We start from the raw sequence: 21,059 nt of genomic DNA on the forward strand, positions 1-21,059 counted from the left end.
TTTCTCTGCACAACACAGGCAATGTGTGGATTAGATTACCTCTGTTGCACATTCTGGCTGGAACAACATCCTCGCCAGAATAAAGTAATGCCTTAATTCTCTTAAACTAGAAACGTTGCTGGAGATTTTTTGTTTTTCCTGCAGTTTCAGTCACAGCAGGACAATGCCTCCATGTCCCTCCATATCCCCCCACATCACCTGTGTGTCCTTTTCCCCCAGATGGATTTTATGGACAGCTGCCACTCTCAACCGACCCCCACTGGCCATGGGGAGGCACTAGGAGCTACTGGGACCATGCTGGGAGCAACTAGGATCACAACTGGGGTAGCTAGAATCATACAGGGAACAACTGGGACCATTCTGGAGAATGACAGGGAGAAAGGGGAATCTTACTGGGGGTAAATGGGAGTGACTGGGACCATGCTGGGATCCCACTGTTATCATAGTGGGAGTGACTAGGATCATACAGGGAATGACTGGAACCATACTGGAAGTGACTAGGAGCCACTGAGACCAGGGCCAGAAGTAAGGAAATTAATTTCCAATATAAGTCCGGATGGGGCTTGCCCAGGCTTGTCTGGCCTTTTCTGCTTGACTGAAAGGCAGCGACTGCGGTGGGTTCACCTCCGAGACACCTTTCGCTGTTGGAAGCTACAGCTTGCCCTAGGGACATGCCCACACAGGCAAAGCTCCGGTTTTACCTCTGTGCAGATGCTTCAAGGCAAAATGGTGAAGGAAAAAGGAGCAGATTCTGCTAGAGAGTTCAATCCAGAGTCTATTCCAATGGTAGGCTTCTGAATCAGGTCACAGCTACTAACAGAATCCTTGACCGCATGGCTGCTAGCACTTTTAAGGCTCAGGAGAGGGAGAGGGGGAGGGGAGAGGCAGGGATCCCACCAACCAGGTGCAGGGTGGGCAGGTCTCAGGTGCAGGAGACAACTGGGTGGGTCAATGGCCCCCAGGGATGCAGGGCATCTTTTGAACTCTGCCAATCACTCGATGCGCCTCTGGAATGCCAGTATTGACAGACAGCACCAGCAGGGGTCAGGGGTAGGGAGAAGGAAGGTGATTGACACCTGGGAAAGGACAGGGCCACCTGAGACCAACTATGACCTCACACTGCTACACAGAAGGATCCAGCAAACTCCAAGCCTTGGTGCTGGGACAGCCCTAGAATGAATTCCTTCGGGGGAACCCATGGCATGGATGGGAAAACCAGGGCATTTGGAACAGCCAGGGCTTGGGAAAGGCAGGTACTGCCTGACTCACCTGATCTCCTGCTGTGCCCAGGTGGCCCCGGCAGGTGTTGGACCTGTGTGGGTGTGTCTGTCTGCAGCTCAGCAAGGCCTTTGGCACTGCCTCCATCTCCCTGCCTCTCCTGGAGCACCTGCAGCTTGCAGGTGGGACAGGTGCCTCTTGCTGGGAACACCTATCTAGTGGCCAGGCCAAGGAGGAGTGGGAATGGGGCCACAGCCAGCTGGGGCTGGGCACTGCTGGGTTCCCCAGGGCTCAGTGTTGGGGCCAGTACTGTTCAACATCTGGCCTGGGTGGACCACTAGGGGCAACCGGGAGGCTTGATGGGGTCAAATGAGGAGTGTGGTGGCCCACTGGGAAAACTGGGGGTTAACTCGGAGGTCTGTGAGGCAATGCCCTCAAGAGACCCCAAAGCCCACCTGGGCCACCATGGGTTCACTAACGCCCCAATCTGCTTCTCCCAATGAATTTCATGGACAGTTGTCATCCTTGACTGACCCCCACTGGGTACTGGGAGGAATAGGGAGCTACTGGGACCATGTTGGAGGCCAAATGAAGACACACTGGGAGCAAATGGAAGATGCTGGAACCATGTTGGGGGTACTGGGACCGCAACTGGGGCAACTAGGATCATACAGGAGGGAACAACTGGGACCATGCTGTGTTCATACTGGGAGCATCTGGAACAACATTGGGGGCAACTGGTAATGAAATAAATAGGGCAGGAGATCTTTCTCCTTTTTAATGCCTTTACTAAAAATGATCAGCTCAGGTGGCAAGGCCCAACGGGTCCATGGTCACACCACCACCACTCCTAGGAGTGGCTCGAAGGAGGAGGGAAGTGCAGCTCTGTCCACTAGGCAACTGAGCTGGGGGTTTTGAACTCCGAAGAGCACTGGGGATTCCCCTTGTTCCCTTACCAATTTTGCCTTTCAGGGTCCTGGCTCTGGCCAAGGTCCTCTCTGGCTGGGGCGAGGGGCAACAAAGGTTCTCAGCATCTCTGCGGGCTCTGGACTCTGTTCCTCATGTCACCTTGATCTCCTAATTCTGGCTTCTTGCTTTAGGGGTCTTTTTCCTGGATTTGGTAGGAGGCTTTTCTCATTGCATTCTGGGTCCAAGTTTATTTAGCATGTCCTCCAATGTCCCCTCCTTTCACTGTCTGAGAAGGGCCATCCACCTGGCCTAAGGCAAGGTGGTACTGAAAAAAGGGGGAATTCTCAACAATAGAGAGTTAACGACTGACTCTTAACAGGTGATTACAACATGAAGCTAACAAAGAACTCTCCCCTGCCAGCAACCAGCTCCCAGCTCAACTTGTAACTCTGCAACTTTTTTTTAAAAAAATGGGTAACTTTTTTTACTCATAATGGGTATCATACTGGGAGTGACTGGGATCATAGTGGGATCATTCTAGTAAGGACAAGAATTGACAGGGTCCAACATTGGGGGTGTGGCAAGGATTATACTGGGAGTCATTGCGATCATACTGGACTCACACTGGGAGTGACTGGGAAGCACTAGAATCATATTGCAGGGGACTGCACTCACACTGGGATCATTCTGGGAGTAACTGGAACAATGCAGATGACTGGCAGCAACAGGAACCACAGTGGCAGTCATTGTGATCACACTGGGACGATTACAGAGCCTGTACTGGGATTATACTCAGACGGTAACTGAGACAACCCTGGGAGCCCATGGCGGGGTCATGCAGATTTATGCTAACGAGCTATCCGCTGCTGTGGCACCATCAAGTTGCGGCGTCCGGTGGCACAGAGTGGTCGTGCACCCCTGTTGGTGGATGGAGGGAAATGACGTCATGAGCGGTGCAGCGGCAGCGGGAGTTTGAACAGCGCTGTGGCAGCAGATCCCAGGCGTGACGTCACCCATGGGGAGCGGGGCTTGGGTGTACCTGGGAGTGGTGGGGGGGGGCCCCAGACACCTGAGTCCGCCCTGACTCTCCCTTCCCCGGCCGCCAGTTCCCCTCCTGGACTCGCCCTGACCCTGCGGTGGACTCAGCCACACCATGCCCCTCCCCAAACCCACCCCCTGACAGCGTGGCGGTCCCCTAGCCCCCCATGGCCCTAGCCACAGGCACGCAGTGGGTGAGGGGCGGGGGACTCCGCTTATAGACACCCCTATGGACCTCCCATACCGAGCCCCCTTTCAGGCCCTGCTGCAGAGCACTCCTATGGACCCCCCCCCCAATTGTTGTCCTCCACCCCCAGCCTGTATCCTATATACCCTTATATGCTTCCATCACCTTTGTCACCCCACAGGTGACTATACCTCCACAGGTACCAGAGCAGCACCCACCTGCTGCTGCGCCCCTGGCCCCCTTCGCCCACCTGGTGAGACCCCCCCCATCCCAAAATGAACACTCCTGCACTCTAAAATCCCCAGACACCCCAAGTTCCCCCGTGGAACCTCCCCAGCACCCCCCATGGACTCCCAAACTCCCCTGCAACCGCATAGATCATCTCAGATACCCATAAAATCTACTTTGGGACCTCCAAACCCCTCCAGCTCCCCCCCAGTTTCATCTCAGATCCTCCAACATTGTCTGGGATCTTCCAAACCACTCTGGATCCCCTTTTCTAAGATCCCCAAATCCATCCCAGGATACCCCAGATCAACCCTCTCAGACCCTGCAACCTCCCCCAGAGCCTTCAAATCCTCTCTGGGACCCTTCAGCTCCCCATAGGGCTCTCCCAAATACCCACTGTAACTCTTCAAACAATCCCTAGGACCCCTCAAATCCACCCTGGGCCCCCTGAAATCCAACCTGGAACCCTCCAACCTCCCCTTAGACCCCATCCCAAAATCCCATTGGGACCCTCCAACCCCCTACAGACCCACCAAGTTACCCCTCAGAACCCCAGATCACCGCCTGGGACTCCTCAGGACCACCCCCTTTCCCCAAAGCCCCCCCTCAACCCTGTTCCAGCCCTCCCCAAGTCCTTGTCCTCCCTGTCCTTGTGACATGGTGGGCCTGTCCTCCCCCAAGATCCTTGCATATCCCCCAAAGTCCTTCTGTGGTTCCAGACATCCTTGTGTCCTGCCACCTTCAGAGGCTGCATGGATTGGGTGTTCCCTGTGCCCTCTCCTGCCGTGCTGGCACTGTCCCCCTGCCCCATCGGGGTGTCCCCAGGGGAGTGTCCCCATGTTCCCATGGCTGTGGGTGTTCCCAAGATGTTCCTAGAGTGGTGCTTCGCCCCTGCCTCCCAGCTGGGAAATCCCAGGGTCCCCATCATGATGTTCGCACATCCCCACTCCCCAGTGTATCCCCAGGTGTTCCTGTCCCCAGCGTTCCTCTCCCTGGGGTGTACCCAAAGTGTCTCCATGGTGACAACAAGGGTGTCCCCAGGTCCCTGGGATGTCCTCAGGGCAGTGTCTCCAGGGTGTTGCCATGGTGGTGGCCCCAGCCCAGGATGTCCCCAATGCCCCCATAGCCCTACCACATTGTCCCGATGCCCCCGCACTCCCATGTGACCCCCTCCCCGTGCCCTCCCTGCTGCAGGTGCGTGAGGTCTGCCTACTCTTTGCTCGCGGGGTCAATTAGTGCTGGCAGAGTGTGGCCCTGCTGGCACTGCAGGAGGTAGGGCTCAGAGGGGCCCATGCGTGGTGAAGGGGGGTCACAGAGGGGCTGGAGGGGTCCTATGGGTTCTGCAGGGGTATCCAGGGGACTTAGGGGGCTGGGGAGAGGGCTGAGGGGGATCTCATGGGTACTGAGACAGTTTCCATGGGGTTTGGGGGTTTCCATGGGGTTTGGGGGTTCTGTGGATGCTGCAGGGGGGTCTGTGGGTGCTGGGTGTGTCTCTGGGGGGCTGGGGAGGTCCAGGAAGGTCTCCTTGGATGCTTGGATGAGGCTGTAAGGTTTGTTTGGTGTGTGTGATGGGAGCTGAGGAGTAGTCTAGGAGGGTGTCCATTGGCTGGGGGGGGGTCTATGAGTTCTGGGACAGGGTTCTGTGGATGTTGAGAGGTCCCTGGGAGATCTCTGGGTAATGGTGGGGGGTCCCTTATTCCCGGGGTGTCTCAGGGATTTGGGATGGGTCACTGGGTCTTGGTCCATCCTCACACATTTACAGGCACGGGATGTTTTGGTCCCTTCCAGTCGCCCATGGGTAGGTTAGGAGGAACCTTTTCCCCTGGGTACGTGTTTTGGGGGGATCTCTGTCCCGGGGGGGAGCTGTGGGGATTGGGGCATGCTGGGGGGCTTTGGGGACCCCCCTTCATGTTTTGGGACACAGGCAGCAGAGGCCTTCATCGTGCAGCTACTGGAAGACATGTACATGTGCTCACTGCATGCCTGCTGAGTCACCCTGTTCCCCAAGGATGTGCAGCTGGCCTGGCACCTGTGGGGACCCGAGGTGGGGGGCATCTGAATGAGGACCCCCCCCAGAGCCCCTGCACACTCAACCTCCCAGGCTCCTGTACCAGGACCCCCACCCTGGGGCTCTCTCCTGACAATCTCACACCGCTGCTCTTACTGGGACATCCTATGAGACCATCATGCTGAGACCCTCACCATGGCGTTCCCCAAGCTGAGGCCATATCCTGACATGCCCAATCTGATTTGGGATCCACCTCCCCAAGACCCCCCACATAGACCCACCCCATAGACTCCCCCCTATTGGACCCTCACCTCAGGATCCCCAACAATCCCTTCAGGGACCCATCCCAGGGTAGAGGCCGCCTTCCTTAGTCCAGCACCCTCAGATTACTGAGGACCTCTACCCACGATCCCCCTGGAACCCCCCTCACCAGAATGCCAGTCCCAGGGAAACCTCCCCAGGACCACCACCTTACTGAAGAGCCTCTCAGTTCTGCTGCACCCCAATAAATCAATAAATGTTTGTGGCCCCTAGGTGCTGTTGCTGGGGAAGACGGAAGGGATTTCAGGGTGAGGCACCCCAGGGGGGAACTCTGGAGGGGAGGAGAACCCACAGGGAGGGGGACTCTGAGAGTATATTGGGCGAGGCTACCTGGGATGGGGGCCAGGAAAGTATTGGGGCCTAAGGGTTCCATATATAGTGGTGGTGGGGGTGGTGCTTAGGGGATTCACTTTTTGAGCAGAGGTCAGGGTTTTGGGGGCAGTGCTTAGAGGTGGTTTGCACATGGGTAGGGCTACCTTGGGGGGCAAGGCTTAGTACCCCTGTGAGGATGGGACTCTGGAGGTCCCCCATCAATGTGCGGAGCTCTGGGGGTGGGGCTTCAATAGGGTCCTCTCTACGGGATTGGGGAGGGGACACACCTAGGGGGCCTGTGGGGCACTCCCAGACTGCTGTTCCCGCTGCTGCCGCTAGGGGCGCTGCTGAGCGGGGAGGGGTGGGGTCCGCGCGGGCGCTGCACCGGCAGGGGGCGCTGCACCAGCAGCGCCTGCACCTGAGGGCGCAGGAGGGACCCCAGAACGGACCCGCCCAACCCCAATCCTGCCCTGGGACCCCAACCCCCCCTTCCTCATGCCTTGGAGACCCCTCCTGAACCTCAGAACCCAAAACCTACCCTGGGACCCCAAATCCCCTCAAACTGGCCCATCCCTGCCATCCTTGGGGTACCCTTTGAGCTGCCCAAACCTGAGGGACCTCAAATATCCCCCCTAAAATTCCAGCCCAGCCCCCACCCACCTGGTTTGGGATACCTCCAGTTTTGGGGTCCCCTTAACCCTCTTTTTTCTCCAGACAGGCTGGTGCTGAGCTTGGTGGGGAATATTTTTGTTACTGAACTTTCAAAGAAAGTTGACAAATTGTGGACAGGACAGAAGATTGCTTTGACTAAAGCCCACTCTCTAACGACCCTATAAGCAGCAACACATCTGATGATGATGAAATCACCTTACAACCCTGTGAGAAATGACTAGTCACTTTTCATAGTTAAGGAAGGTTTATTAAACCTTATCAAAAATACAACAGAAGACTGAATAAAGGAAAAATGTTACGGCACTGGGAGCAAAAGATTTTCCCCGCCATGTGCTCAGCCTCCTCACAATGGAGGTTTTCCCTTTTTTAACCCTTTAACCCCTCCTAAAGTTCTGTCCATCAACCTCTTCTTCGCTCTCCAGTGGTGGAGATCTCTTCCTCAAATCCTGATTGGAGGTCAGATGTCACCATAGTGACAAGACACCCCTCCTAGATGTCTCAACTCCAGCTGTCCCTTGATAACCATGCGACGGGGTACAACATAACTATAAATCTATAAAACCTATCTTAACCCATATACATTATATTTGTCTATCAATTGTGAGAGTCAATCATCGCATTACTCATCTATCACAAACCCAAAATTAAAGATGAAACCTTCTATGATAGTCAGGGTCTGCACACTGTTACTAAAACAATGTGATACACAGCAACCAAGATAGCAAAGTTCCAGGAAAAGTATAGGAGACTTACATGGTGATCGGAAACTGGATATGTTTGGAGAGTGCCTCTGGCAGGGGTGATCGAATCATTTGTCTGAGACAGAGGCCCAGTATTTTTAAAGGCGGGTGACCAGAGAAAACTGTGATCTTTAACTCAGAATGCCGCCTATTGAGCAGGAGGCTGGATCCATTAGAGGAGTGATTTGCTTAGGATTGAGACCCGAACCATAGATCATGGGACAGAGAGTGTACAGAAGGCAGTGTTTTTGCAACTGATGAATGACAGATGTTCCAGGACAGCCCTCACCTACATCACTGGTTATCCAAGTATGTGGCTCCCATGGTCAGAGTTTTGCTGGACATGATAAAACACTGTGGCAGAATTTCAGGATCACTTGAGGCAAGTATTAACCCCACAGAGAGGAAGACATGGGAAAAGTCCCTTAACGTGGGGAGAGAGATCTTTAGGGTTAATTAGCTATGGCAGAAGGATGGGTTTCACTTAACAATTAGTAAACAGAACAACAATCAGGAGATTGGAATAGCAGCAAGGAAGCAGACTGCCCAAAAGGGAGCAGCGGGGTCCCAGTGCATGATGAAATGCAGTGTGAGCAAAAGGCTTGCAGAAAGGAATTTCTCAGGAAATGATGAATTATCCACCGCTGTTCTGGAGAAAGTAGTGCCTGGAATGGGGAAAAGGAAAGTTGCACTCGCTTGCCACAAGCAGGATAAAGATGTTGATGTGGGACTTGGAACTCCTGAGAGACCTATCATTACTATGGCCCCACAGGCTAATGTTGTTAATTGGAGTCTTAGAAACAACTTTTCCCATCCTCAGTGAGCTGGGGGCTGGTGGCTGCAAACATTTAAAGAGGGTCACCAAAAAAAAGACTTACGCAGAAAATGAGGTATCAAAGTCACCACTGGCTTCTGAGATGGAGACAGGAGAAAAACTGAGAATCCAAGTGGATAAATTTATGACTGAAAAAGATCATCTTAGGACCCTACTTGCTTCAGCAGAGTGTAAGGAAAGACAATTATTTGAGAATTTGAATAGGGAAAATTATAGAAGAGAGAAAGAAGACCTGAGAGAGGAAACCTGATTTACCCCTGTTACTGAGAATTGAACAGTTGCAGAAACAGTTCCAGGAAGCAAAGGAGAAAAGATGAAAACTGAAAGAAACAGCAAAGGTGATGCTTAAGCGAGCTACCAATTCACTCTGTATTGTGCAGAGTCCATTCAGGTGGCTGATTTGCAAAAGCTTTCCAGACACAAGCCAAGTGAGACTGAAATGCAACAATGGAACCCTATCAATACATGCATACTAATGACCCAAAAATCCAGATTCCAGCTGGTTCTTGTCAATGACTAATTACATTTCTAATAGATACAGGAGCACAAAATTCAATACTAATGAAGCAGAATGCCAAGAAGATGGGTGCATGACCCAGACACCAAGAGTTAAAATTACGTTAGTAAATGGAGCAAATGTTATCTGCCAAGCTGCTAAGGTTAATTTATGGGTCCTGGGTGAGAAGAAGATATTGGCTACTTGCTTTGCAATCAAAGATCACAATGACAATATTTAAGGTTTTGATGTTCTGAATGATCAAATCTGTTGTCTGCCTGATAGCAGTGAGTCAATGTTAATGTTTGAACATTACCTCAGACCCTAAAAGGAATCCAGAGACTGTGCTGACTCCACGTGGCACCTGTACTCCCTGATCCAAGGACTGCTAGCGTGTCCCCATGCTGGATTTTTGCTGCAGGGACAAGTGGAATTTCTGAAGTTCTGGCCAATTTGGCCATATTAACAGTTGAAGTACCCAATACTGCAAACCTAACAGCCACAATATAAGCCACAATGTGCTTGGGCATTGATGGGGTGGTGACAGATTAAGAGAAAAAAGATATTATCACTCAGTCACACTCCTATCTCTCCTGTCTGAGATAGTGGCCACTGATCATTTTAACACACTCCAGTCTCATAGAACTTGCCAGTGTTTAGCCAATGTTTGCTGTTGGCATTGCCATTATGTCACAGATCACAGAATATTCTGAGTTTAAAGGGACCCACAAAGATCATCAAGTCCAGCTGTTAAGTGAATGGGCCACACACAGACTGAACCAACAAGTGTGATGTTATGAGCACCATGCTCAGACCAACTGAGCCAGTCTTAGGGTCTGGATCATGAAAGAGCTGAACAGACAGTTGTGGCTTATGGTTTATTACAGGTATTACAGGCAGATGAACACCAGTACCACATCTACAATCACTGGTATACTAAATTTTGTGGAACGGATAGCTCAAATTAGGAGAGCACCCTACCCATGGACGACAACACAAATTGCAACCCCCCCGCTAAAAACTCGGGAAGCAGTAACAGCAGTGGCCAAGCACTTCATCACTTCATAAAGTAGAAGCTGAGATCTCTCCTGAAGAATGTCAAGGTCTAACACCGTGAAAGAACAAAAAAATATTCACTATTCAACTCAACCACATTTAAAGAGATGGAACAGGTTGATTCTGAGTGGGAAAAAGGAATTTCATCATTAGTCCAAGTGATTAAACAACTTGAGCCACTAAGGGGTAACCTGTCCAGGCTAACACTGCTGAGACTCATACTGTTTTTTCTATCCAGGAATGATATCAGTATTGGTTTCAGCACACCCCCACTGAGGATCAAGTTAACCATTGAAGGACAGCTTATCCTTATTGCAGGAGCAATCACTGCCAGCAGGAAGCAAATTTGGTTCACACATTAACAAGTTCAACCCACAGGGTAGAGTTATTTCTTTTATTTAAGCTAATAAGTATGGTAACTTAGTACATGCATTCTACATCACGCATGCTTTTTAGTTTTAAGTGCAAGTAATTGAATATGACCAGGGATTTTACCCATTACCCAAATTAGAAAACACTTCCAATATTAAGTCCAAGGATTGCTCCTACCAAGAAGGTGCCATGATAGAGAGGTCTTGGCTGGCCTTTCCCCTGTGCAGCCTCTCATCAGCACCACAAACACTGGGGCTAATTGCTTTCCTTCCTACAGAAAAACACTCTCATTCTTATCCAGAAGCCTATCATTCAAATGTAGATATCACCGCTGATATTATATATGCCCAAAGATGGCTCTCATACAAAAGCTGCCAGATCAGAAAGCTTTTGCTGATCTTTCCCCCCTAGGGCAGCCTGTAACCTGCACCTAAACCACTGGGGGGGCTATGTGCTTTCCTTCCCATGGTAAAGCACTTTCATTTTGTTTCAGGAGCTCTGTCCATTGGAGGTAAAGGCCAGCAAGACCTGTCAGTCCACATTTTGTGTGGGAGCAATCCTTGGATGTTTTCAGTACTGGAGGTGGTATCCAAATTTCAGTGGTGAGCTCCTTAAAGATGATTGAAGCACTTTTTCACTTTTTCAGAGGAAGGAAAACACCTAGACCCGGGGTTCAAAGAGCAGATTACATGCTGCCCCGGGGGAGGTAGAATCCAGCAACAATTTTCTGACCTGCCACATATTGTGTGGGAGCAATCCTTGGATATATTCAGTATTGGAAAGTTGTCTCCAAAGTAAGGTAGTGGACTCCTGAAGAGGAATAAAGTGACTTTCCATGGGAAGGAAAGGACATAACCCACTGTTTCTTGTGCAGATATGCTTCCCAGGGGAGGTAAAGGTCACAAAGATGTTTCTGCCCTGGATCATTTTGTGTTAGATAATCACTGGAAGTATTCAATATTGGAGTGTAGCTCCAAATGCTCCAACTGTGCTCCTGAACATGAATGACAGTGCTTTTCCTTGGGAAGCCAAATACAGAATCCTGCTGGTGGTGTTCAGATGACTGTAAAGTGAAGGTAAAAGACAGCAACAGCTTTCTGTTCTCACATTTTTTTGTATGGGAGCAATCCTTAGACATTCAATATTGGAGCTTGAATCCAAATGTCAGAACCCGGGCCCTGAAAGTGAATGGCAGTACTTATCCTAGAAAAGTGAAACTCCCAGTCCTAATGTTGGTGCTACAGATGATCATCTGCCCAGTAGAGAGACATGCCAGCAAGGCCTTTTTGTTCAGGAGCCTTTGTTTGGGAGCAATCCTTGGACATATTCAATATTGGAGGTGGTTTACAAAATTGTGTGTTTGACTCCTGAAATGGAATGACAGTGCTTTTACACGGGAAGGAAAGCAGCTAGCCACAGATTATAAACTAGAGAGGGGAGGAAAATGCCAGCAAGACTTTTCTACCCTAGTTTGTTTGGTGTGAGAGCAATGCCTAAAGCCCGAGATGTATTTAACACTGGAACTCAGCTCTAAATGCTGCAACTAGGTTCTTCAACATGAATTACAGAACCTATTCTTGTGAAGGGAAACACCTTGTCTGACTGATGGTGCTGCAGATGATCATCTTCCAGGTGGAGGTGAAAGCTAGAAAAATGTTTTCATCCTAAAACACTGTGACTAGTGATTTATTTTCCAAGAAAAAATAGTCATTCCCTTTCAGGAACACGTATAAGGAATTTGGAAACCACCTTTACTAATGAGTGTGTCCAAGGATTTCTCCAACAGAATAGGTGCCTGGAGAGATAGGTATTGCTTGCCGTTTCCTTTCCTGGGCCAATAATCATCTGCAGCACCAACAGTAGGACTAGGTGTTTCTCCTCCCAAGAAAATGTGCTTTCATTCACTTTCTGAGCCCAACCTACTAAATTTGGTGCCAAACTCAAAATTTGGATCCATCCAAGGATTGCGCCCACATGAAATGTTCCAGGACAGAAAGGTCTTTACAACGCCTGGGCAGCCTCTCATCTGCCCATGAAACACTGCTTACCTGAGGCATCATGGGCCCACTGAGCCAGAAATAACTCACCCTTGTGTGGTCAGTCCAGACCCCCCTGAGACACTTTATGGCAGCCCCATCCCCCTGTCCATTGTTGCGAGGCTCTTCAGTACCTGACTCTTGTACACTTGAACATCCACAGGAGGGACTTTCACAGCCAACTTCTCCCCTGGGCAGTGATGTCTTGCCCCAGTCCAGCAGCCCAGATGGGTTTCCCTTGTGTTGCCAATTGCCTTTTTTCCATCGTTCCAGCCACCCCACAGAGCATTTGCTATGATCCATGAGTCAGTGCAGAGGCAGAGTGTTGGCCACTTCTCTCATTCAGCCATATCCAAAGCCAGCTAGATGGCTTTAAACTTTATGCTCTGTAACCTGACTGGATCCACCTTGTCCTTCAGTGGCTTCCACAAGTTGTCATGTAGGACTCCATACAGGAGCTTTTCATTTTTGATGCATCCTTACAATATGGCAGGAACCATCACTAAAGAGTGACACTTTTCATTTTCTGGTCAGGGCCTCCTTAGCATGTGCCACCTTCACCTCTTCCCCTTCTGATGATAATCTGAAATTTTTGCCTCAAGGCCAGTTCATAATGACTTCCAAGATGCCTTTCCCTTTGAACACCCAGGCCCAGCACTGGCAGTCAGGTGCTAGTGGAAGCTGTGCTTTGGTGCCCATCACTTCTGAAACAGATGGAACCTCCTCATAAGCTGCCAGTACCTGCAGTGTGGGGTATAGCTGGCCTCAGATCCTTTGTTTCCCAGACTCAAGAACCATAGGGTGGTCCTCGAACTTCTCCAGGTCCCTTCTGAGAGAGGCTCCAGGATGAACCATTCTCCCTGGCTGCAGTGTGGAGCCTGTTTTCCACACCTTGTCCTGTCCTGACAGGTCCAATGGCTACTGTAGGAACAATCCCCTCTTTAATTTGTTAAAAAGCATGTTGCTGCTATTTTGTTGACCACATCCACTGGAATCTGCCAACGTCCATATTGCTATTTTACTTTTAAAAACTGAATTTCCTGGGCAGGTCCATGACTTCACTCTGTTTTATGGCAAAATCAGCCGTTACAAGGATCTGGATTATCTTCTCCCCTTTCTCAAAAGCTTCCTCTGCTGTGGCACCACTTTGCTGCCTTGGACTCCAGCTCATACTGAAGTTCCAACATGTCCAGCGTGGCAGCACTCACTTATGGTGTGACTTCATTCAGGCCATGACAGTCCACTGTCAGTGTCCACTCTCCACAGGACTCAGGCAGGGGTCATGGAGGGCTAATGAGGGGTGAGGGAGTCTTGCTGAGCACACCCAGCTCTCCAGTTCATGGATCAGCTCATGGACGGGGTCCTGAAGTCCCAGTTGGTGCCATGTTGCCAATGGGACACTGCTGTACCTGCCATCAGTACCTGGCTGTTCTTCATCCCGCAGCAGTTCCACAGCAGAAAGGTCCTCTGAAAGAACAGGCAAGGGATTCAGCTCTCTGAATTTCTTCTGTCTCCACAGCAGCTCTCCTAAAGCTCAATGGTGCTCTTTTGGGTCCTTGAAATACCACTCCTGAGGTGATGTAGATACGCAGATACACGGAGCCTCTAGGCCAGCAACAATGGCGTTTTTCTGCCACTCATGCCCAGTCAGGAGCACTTCAGCTTCCAGTATAGTCCCTGTTGGGATCCCCCTGTCATCCCAGAATCAGAGACGGATTCTGCCCCTGCATGATGGCATCAGGGTACATTGTGCACCTATGTCAATAAAGCCTTGTGCTCCTGTGGCTCTGCTGTGCCAGGCCATGGATCACCACAGTCCAACAGACCCCACTATCCTTTTCCCACATCTGGCTGGAGCCAGAGCCCTCTAGCTCTGATCATGGTACTTGTTGCTCGCTTCTTGTAAATATGACCTAGAGATCCCTTCCAGATGGTCAGAAGTAACATCAGCCCTTCAATTCTGCCTGAGAACTTGCCCAGTGGAAACTGAGTGGCATTTTTCCTTTAAGAGCTTTCTGCCTGTGAGACCACTTTGAGACTTCTATGAGAGTGACCTTTGTGACACACCTGTGAGACCCTCATGAGACTTCCCCCTTGAGAGATCCTTGTGTGAGAGACCTCAGGTGTCCTCCAGGTAGCCCCCAGGTAGGACAGGCAGAAGTAGCGGTACTCAACGACAATGGTGACAGGGATGGCGATGGCATTGCACAAGTAGCCGAAGGCCCTGAACTGCAGCACAATGGGCCTGTGCCCAGCAGGTTACTTGTAGGGGTACATCACCTGACAAGGGTCAAAAAACTGCCTCTCCCCCCAAAGATATACCCCACAAAGCCAAATACCCTCCAAATACCCCGTACCCCTCCAAATGCCTCCTATATTCCCCAAATACAGCTGGGCACATGGGTCTCACCTGAACCTCACATGGTGGTAAAAGAACTAACCCCCCCCAAAACGTACCTCGTTGTGGTCAACGAACTGCCTCTGCATCCCAAAATACCCCCCCCAAATACCCACAAACCCTCTCTAAACTGCACAAAGACAAGTGGGTGTAGGGGTCTCACCTGGGCCTTGCAGGCGAGCAGGGTGATGTAGCTGATGCTGTACAGGGTAATGGACATGGAGAGCTGGATGTAGTTCCCCAGTCTGATGTGGCCCCTGAAAGCCACCCTGTGGAGGCTCCATAGAGAACCCCAAAACTACCCCACAGACCCCCCCTAAATGTTCTATAGGGACCCCTGACTGTCCCATAGTGACCCACAGCTGCCCCTGTCCCCCCCAGCCACCTCCCCATACCCTCCGTAGTACCTGTGATGGAAAAGCACTTGCCCAGCAGGATGAGCATGAGGAAAATGAGGAAGCTGATGGGGTGGGGGAAACATGGACATATGGGGAGGGCTGAGCACCCCCCTTCATCACACCCCCCACATGAGGGTCTGTGCTCCCCCATATCCCCTATACTTTGCTGTGAAAGCCCCCCCAAATGCACCCAGAACCCCCAGTCCTATCAAATCTCAATATGCCACTTGGACCATGACACCTCCCAATCTTTGAAGATCCCTCAAATCCCAATATAACTTCCCCAGACCCCAATGCTCTCCAGTCCCCACAGCTGCTGCTGGCCCCCACAAACCTGCCCATACCTCCACAAGCTCCCCCTTCACGCTCCATGCTGGCAGCCACCATGACCATCTTGCAGGTGTTGGGGAGCAGCTGCCATCCCTAGACAGGTCTGGGGGGACTGGGGGGGTGAGCAGTGGATCTCTCAAAGCACTGCCTCCCCCCAGCCCCCCTGGAATCTCAGATTTCCTCCCAGCTGCTCGCTGATGAATTACATGAGAATGACGATGAAGATAAGGAGGAAGGTGATGTCTGTCTCCAGGATGCCTGGGGAAGGTGGGGGGTAGGGTGAGAAGGGGTTCACACCATGAAGCCCCTCAATACCCAACAGGCTATCCACAGATGCCCCCTGCATTGCAGCCCCACCCCCATCATTCCCTTTGTTCCCCAACCCCTTCACCTTTCTCAGACCTCAATAACCTCCAATGTAGTCCTCATACTGATGCATTCCAATCCTTCCAACCCTCCAAACAGTCCTCCAGACCCTCATATACATCCCTATCCACAATCACTGCAGCCCCTCAGATCACCCCTGTAACTCCCTATACAGCCCCAGACCCTGATGTACACCAATCCCTTCAGCCCCTCCAGACTCTCTAGACCCCAATAAGCCTCCTCAGACCCCCATAACTCACAATATACGCCCCAATCTCGATGCACACCAGTCCCCCTCGCAATGTCTTTCCCCCCGCCCACGGCGGCACCGAACTCATCAGCCGAGAGGTGCCGCGTCCGGAAGGAATCCCCGTTGGTCAGCACCATCTCGTACTCCAGCACCAGACCATTGCCATGGGGCGAAGATGGGAGTTACTCGCCCCACATTTGCTAAGGGCTACGCACCACCAGCTGCGGCCGCTGCACAGCACAGTCCCTGCAGTCCGCCTCACACCCCATAATTCCCCCATGCACCCCAGTCCCTGCAGCCCACAAATTCCCCGAGCCGGCTTATAATCCTCCAGACCCAAATATGCCCCCCTCCCCCCCCCCCCCCCCCCATCCTGATAGACCCGGACTCTCCAGCCCTTCACGCTCCCGGCAGGGCCCGCCCGGAGCGCTGGCCCCGCCCCCCGCCCCGATGCTGCGTGCACCACGCCCCCACGGACCACGCCCCCGACGCGGCACACGTCCTTGTCTAGGCCACGCCCCCTGCGCAGCACCTGGACAGCGCCTCTGTCCCAGGTTGTACTGGGCAGTACAACCCAGTTGAGCGCCGTACGGCCCACTAGCACCCCGTACACTCCAGTATAACTCAGCACAACCCATCACAGCTCAGTATAGACCCATATAGTCCAGTACAGCCTAGTATATGAGAGTATAACCCAGTACAGCCCAGTATTTCCCCCGAAGGAACCAAAACCAGGTGGTTCAGTCTGAGGAAGGGGAAGAGGAACAAAGAGCAGCACCTGGCAGCAGGGTGACGGCACAGGGCGGGGTGGGGGGAGAAGCTTCAGTGTCCCAGGGATCTCCCCAGACTCCAGGAGTCTGCACCAGGAGGGTGACCCAGCTGTGCAGCCTTGTACCCCTGCCAGCCGCCCCGGGGACCTTTAAATCAATCCAGGCAGCGGCCTCGCCCACCCACGTCACAGGGAGGGGGTGGGGCAATGGTGACAAAAAGCGATACCCCAAACTTCCCGTTTCTAACCCCAAAATCACCCAAAGCAGAGGTAGTGGCACGGAACTTGATGGGGAGCAGGGGGTCCCCAAAATCTCTGGGGACTGGGGGGCAAGGGGTCCTTGGGGTGTGTGGAGGTTCTTTGGCCCTGGGGGAAGTCCCTGGGCCATGATGGGGGTCCCTGGGGTGTGTCTGCCTGGGCTGTGGATGGAGGGTTGTCTCTGGGCCCTGAAGAGAAACTCTGGAGTGTGTGTGTGAATCCCTGGGGTGTGGACAAAGAGTTCTTGGGTGCAGAGTGAGGATCCTGGTGTTCTGGTGGGGTGTGGATGAGGGGTCTCTGGGTCCAGAGTAGGGTCTTTGGGATGGTTGTGGGGTCCCTGGGTTGTGAGGAGAATTCCCTAGGGTGGTGGGGATCCCTGAGCCCCAAGTGTAGTCCCTGGGCCTAGAGGGGGATCTCTATGGTACCAAGGACATGCCTCATCCTACTCTCTCTCTCACTGCATCCAGGATCTCCCCAGGGTGAGTCAGGATGTGCACGCCACTGCTGGTGATGCTGGTGACACTAGTGATGGTGCCTGCAGGGATCTCTCCCTACGGCTTCCACAACTGCATCCAGGCACCATGGGATCCTGGGCTGTTCCGCTGCATCCAGCGCTTCCTGAACACCGTGGGAGCTGCAGTCGACGACCTCCCCTCCACTGCCACATCCCTCAACCTCTCTGTCAACATCTTGCGCCAAGTGCCTCCCGGTGCCTTTGCCCACCTGCCGCAGCTCTACACCCTTGATCTGACCCACAACCAGCTGGAACTCCTGGCGCCAGGGGCTTTCTCGGGGCTGTCAGCACTGGCTCACCTAGACCTGGCCCACAACAACATGTCAGTGCTGGCCACAGGTGTGTTCACAGGGCTGGGCAACCTGAGTACACTGCGGCTGGACCACAATCCACTACAGAAGGTGGCCCCCAGGGCTTTCCAGCCACTGGCTGCACTCAGCACGCTCTGGCTGCGGGGTGGCCGGCTCAGTGCATTGGAGCCTGTGGCCATGGCTGTGGGGAATCTGACACACCTAGACCTGCTTGACCTGTGTGGCAACATGCTGTCAACACTGGGCCCTGGGCTGCCACCTATGCTGAGAGTCCTCTACCTCTGCAACAACTCCCTGGGAGCTCTTTCAGGGGCCACCCCTGGGGTGATGCCCCCAGGGCTGCGTGTGCTTGACCTGTCCTACAACAACATCTCGGACCCTGCACCACTCTCTCACCTGCGCCTGAACAACCTGACATACCTGCACCTGGCTGGGAACCCGCTGGACGTGGTGCAGCTGCTGCGTGTGGCTGAAATCTCCCCGCGCCAGGTGGACGTGTCAGGGCTACAGGTGAACACAAGTGGCCTGGAATACCTGTGCCAGCAGCTGACAGGACAGAGGCTGCAGAGGCTGCAGCTGCAGCGCATGAACCTTACATCAATGCCTGACGGGGCTCTAGCCAAGTGTCCGGTGCTGGGTGCCCTGGATGTGTCTGGCAACCGGCTGCGGCATTTGGGCTGCATAGGGCGGCTACTGAACCAGGAGCAGCATGCAACACTGCACGAGCTGGTGGCTGAGCACAACTTGCTGCAGCGGCTGCCATCGTGCAACAGGACCCCGGTTCTGCAGCAGCTGCACAATGTGTCCCTGCGCTTCAACCGCATCCTAGTGGCCGGTGCAGGTGCTTTTGACAATGCACCAGCACTGCAGCAGCTGAGGTTGGATGTGAACGGGCTGGCACGGCTGGACCGTGCAGCGCTGCGTGGACTCCACAACCTGCGGCACCTGCGCCTTGACAACAACCTGCTCACTGACCTCCTGCCCGGCTCCTTTGCTGACCTGCACCAGCTGGAAGACCTCAACCTGCGCAACAACCGTGTGGCCGTGCTCTTCCCTGGTGCCTTCAAGGGGCTTGACCACCTGCAGACCCTTGACCTGGGTGGGAATAACCTGCGGCACTTGGCAGCCAAGGCATTCCAGGGCCTCCCACGGCTTTGTCGGCTTTACCTGGACCGCAACCGGCTGCTGGAGGTGAGGGTGGCCACATTCCAGCCAGTGCAGGTGACACTGGGCGTGCTGGACCTGCGTGCCAATGCACTGCGCTACCTGAGCCGACACCTGCAGCAGCTGCCACCTTTCCGCTACCTGCATAACCTCTATGACCTGAAGCTGCAGGCGCAGCAGCCATATGGGATGCGTGTGGTCCCACAACGCTTCTTCCAGGGCCTCAGTGCCTTGCGCTCACTCTACCTGTCACAGAACTCACTCTCAGCCATCCCTGCTGATGCCTTTGATGACCTGGCACAGCTGCAGTACCTGACACTGGCTGACAGCAACGGCGGGATGGGCCACCTTCCTGCCGGCATCTTCAAGAACCTGAGCCAGCTGCGCAGCCTGAACCTGGAGAGCGCAGGACTGCGCAGCCTTGGCCCTGAGGTCTTCGGCAATCTGACACGACTAAAGGAGCTGCGCCTGGCCAAGAACGAGCTGCGTACATTGGATATGACTCTGGCCACCCACCTCCCTGCCCTGCGCTATCTGGACCTGCGCAAGTGCCCACTGAGTTGCAGCTGTGCCAATGCCTGGCTGCCTGCCTGGCTGGCACGTGGGCCAGTCCAGGTGGTCTATCTGTATAACTACACATGTGGTGAAATGGGTGGGGCCTCCACCTACCTGCACTGCTTTGACACGCGTGTGTGCTACCTGGACATGGGGCGGTACCTGTTTGCAGGGACAGCACCAGCTGTGCTGCTGCTGCTGGTGCTGCCGCTGCTGCACCACCGTGGGTACTGGCGGTTGCGCTACCAGCTGTTCCTGCTCCGTGCCTGGGCACGTGGGCACTGGCGGCGGGAGCAGCGGCGCTACACCTATGACACCTTTGTGTCCTACAACTCCGGGGATGAGCAGTGGGTGCTGGAGGAGTTGGTGCCTGAGCTGGAGCGCGGAGCCCTGAGGCTTTGCCTGCACCACCGTGACTTTCGTCCCGGCCGTGCCATAGTGGACAACATTGTGGACGCTGTATACAACAGCCGGCACACGGTGTGTGTGGTGAGCCGTGGGTACCTGCGCAGCGAGTGGTGCTCACTGGAGATCCAGATGGCCAGCTATCGCCTATTCGATGAGCTGCGCGATGTCCTTGTCCTCATCTTCCTTGAGGATATCCCTGAGGCTGAGCTCTCGGCCTTCCACCGCATGCGCCGTGTGCTGCTGCGGCGCACACACCTGCGCTGGCCCTCTGAGCCCCCTGCACGGCCCCTCTTCTGGGCAAAGCTCAGGTGTGCCCTGAGTGAGGGGGAGAGGGAGAGGGAGAGGGAGAGGGAGAGGGAGAGGGAGAGGGGGGGCAGGGAGGAGGGGTGGCCTGGCACATCAGGGACCCCCGGGGAAGTTCTCCCACAGGAAAGAAACCTTCTGCCCCAGAATCATTGCTTTTTATCTGGGGAAGGTGTCCTGTGGAGTGGGGCTAATGGCAGCAAGGAGGAAGAGGAGAATGAGGAAAGGAAGATGGGGGACAGGGAGGGAGGCTGCCCTGACAGGACTGGAACCACTGTGGAGGTTGCCCCTCGGAAAAGCAGTTTTCTGCCCCAAAATCATCAACTTTTCTCTTGGGAATACGCTCTGCAAAATGGGGATGAAGGTAACAAGGAGGAGGAGGAAGAGGAGGAGAAGGCAGCGGAGGAGGAGAAAGGTTGCGGGGAGAGAGAGCAACTGCTCTAGAGCGACCTTACCCTGGTGTAATGGGGATCCCCAGAGACATTCCCAATCAAAAAAATGTGGTTTTGTCCCAAAATCCCTGGTTATCCTCTGAGAAATGTGCAGTTGGGACGACAGTAATGAGGAAAAGGGGAAGGAGGAGAAGGAAAAGAGGGAAGCAAGATGG

General features: G+C 53.4%; 1 protein-coding gene across 1 annotated transcript; it reads left to right on the forward strand.

Annotated features, from left to right (window-relative positions):
- Positions 1 to 17,686: 17,686 nt before the first annotated feature.
- On the forward strand, positions 17,687 to 20,896 carry LOC311166058 (uncharacterized protein; the record flags this gene model as incomplete). Its single annotated transcript, XM_084227539.1, has 1 exon — positions 17,687 to 20,896. The coding sequence occupies one exon, from the start codon at positions 17,687 to 17,689 to the stop codon at positions 20,894 to 20,896; it is 3,210 nt and encodes a 1,069-aa protein (XP_084083665.1).
- Between the last annotated feature and the right edge of the window lie 163 nt (positions 20,897 to 21,059).

The sequence above is a fragment of the Fringilla coelebs genome, assembly GCF_963513975.1.
Source record: "Fringilla coelebs genome assembly, contig: SCAFFOLD_344, whole genome shotgun sequence".
NCBI classification, from domain to species: domain Eukaryota; kingdom Metazoa; phylum Chordata; class Aves; order Passeriformes; family Fringillidae; genus Fringilla; species Fringilla coelebs.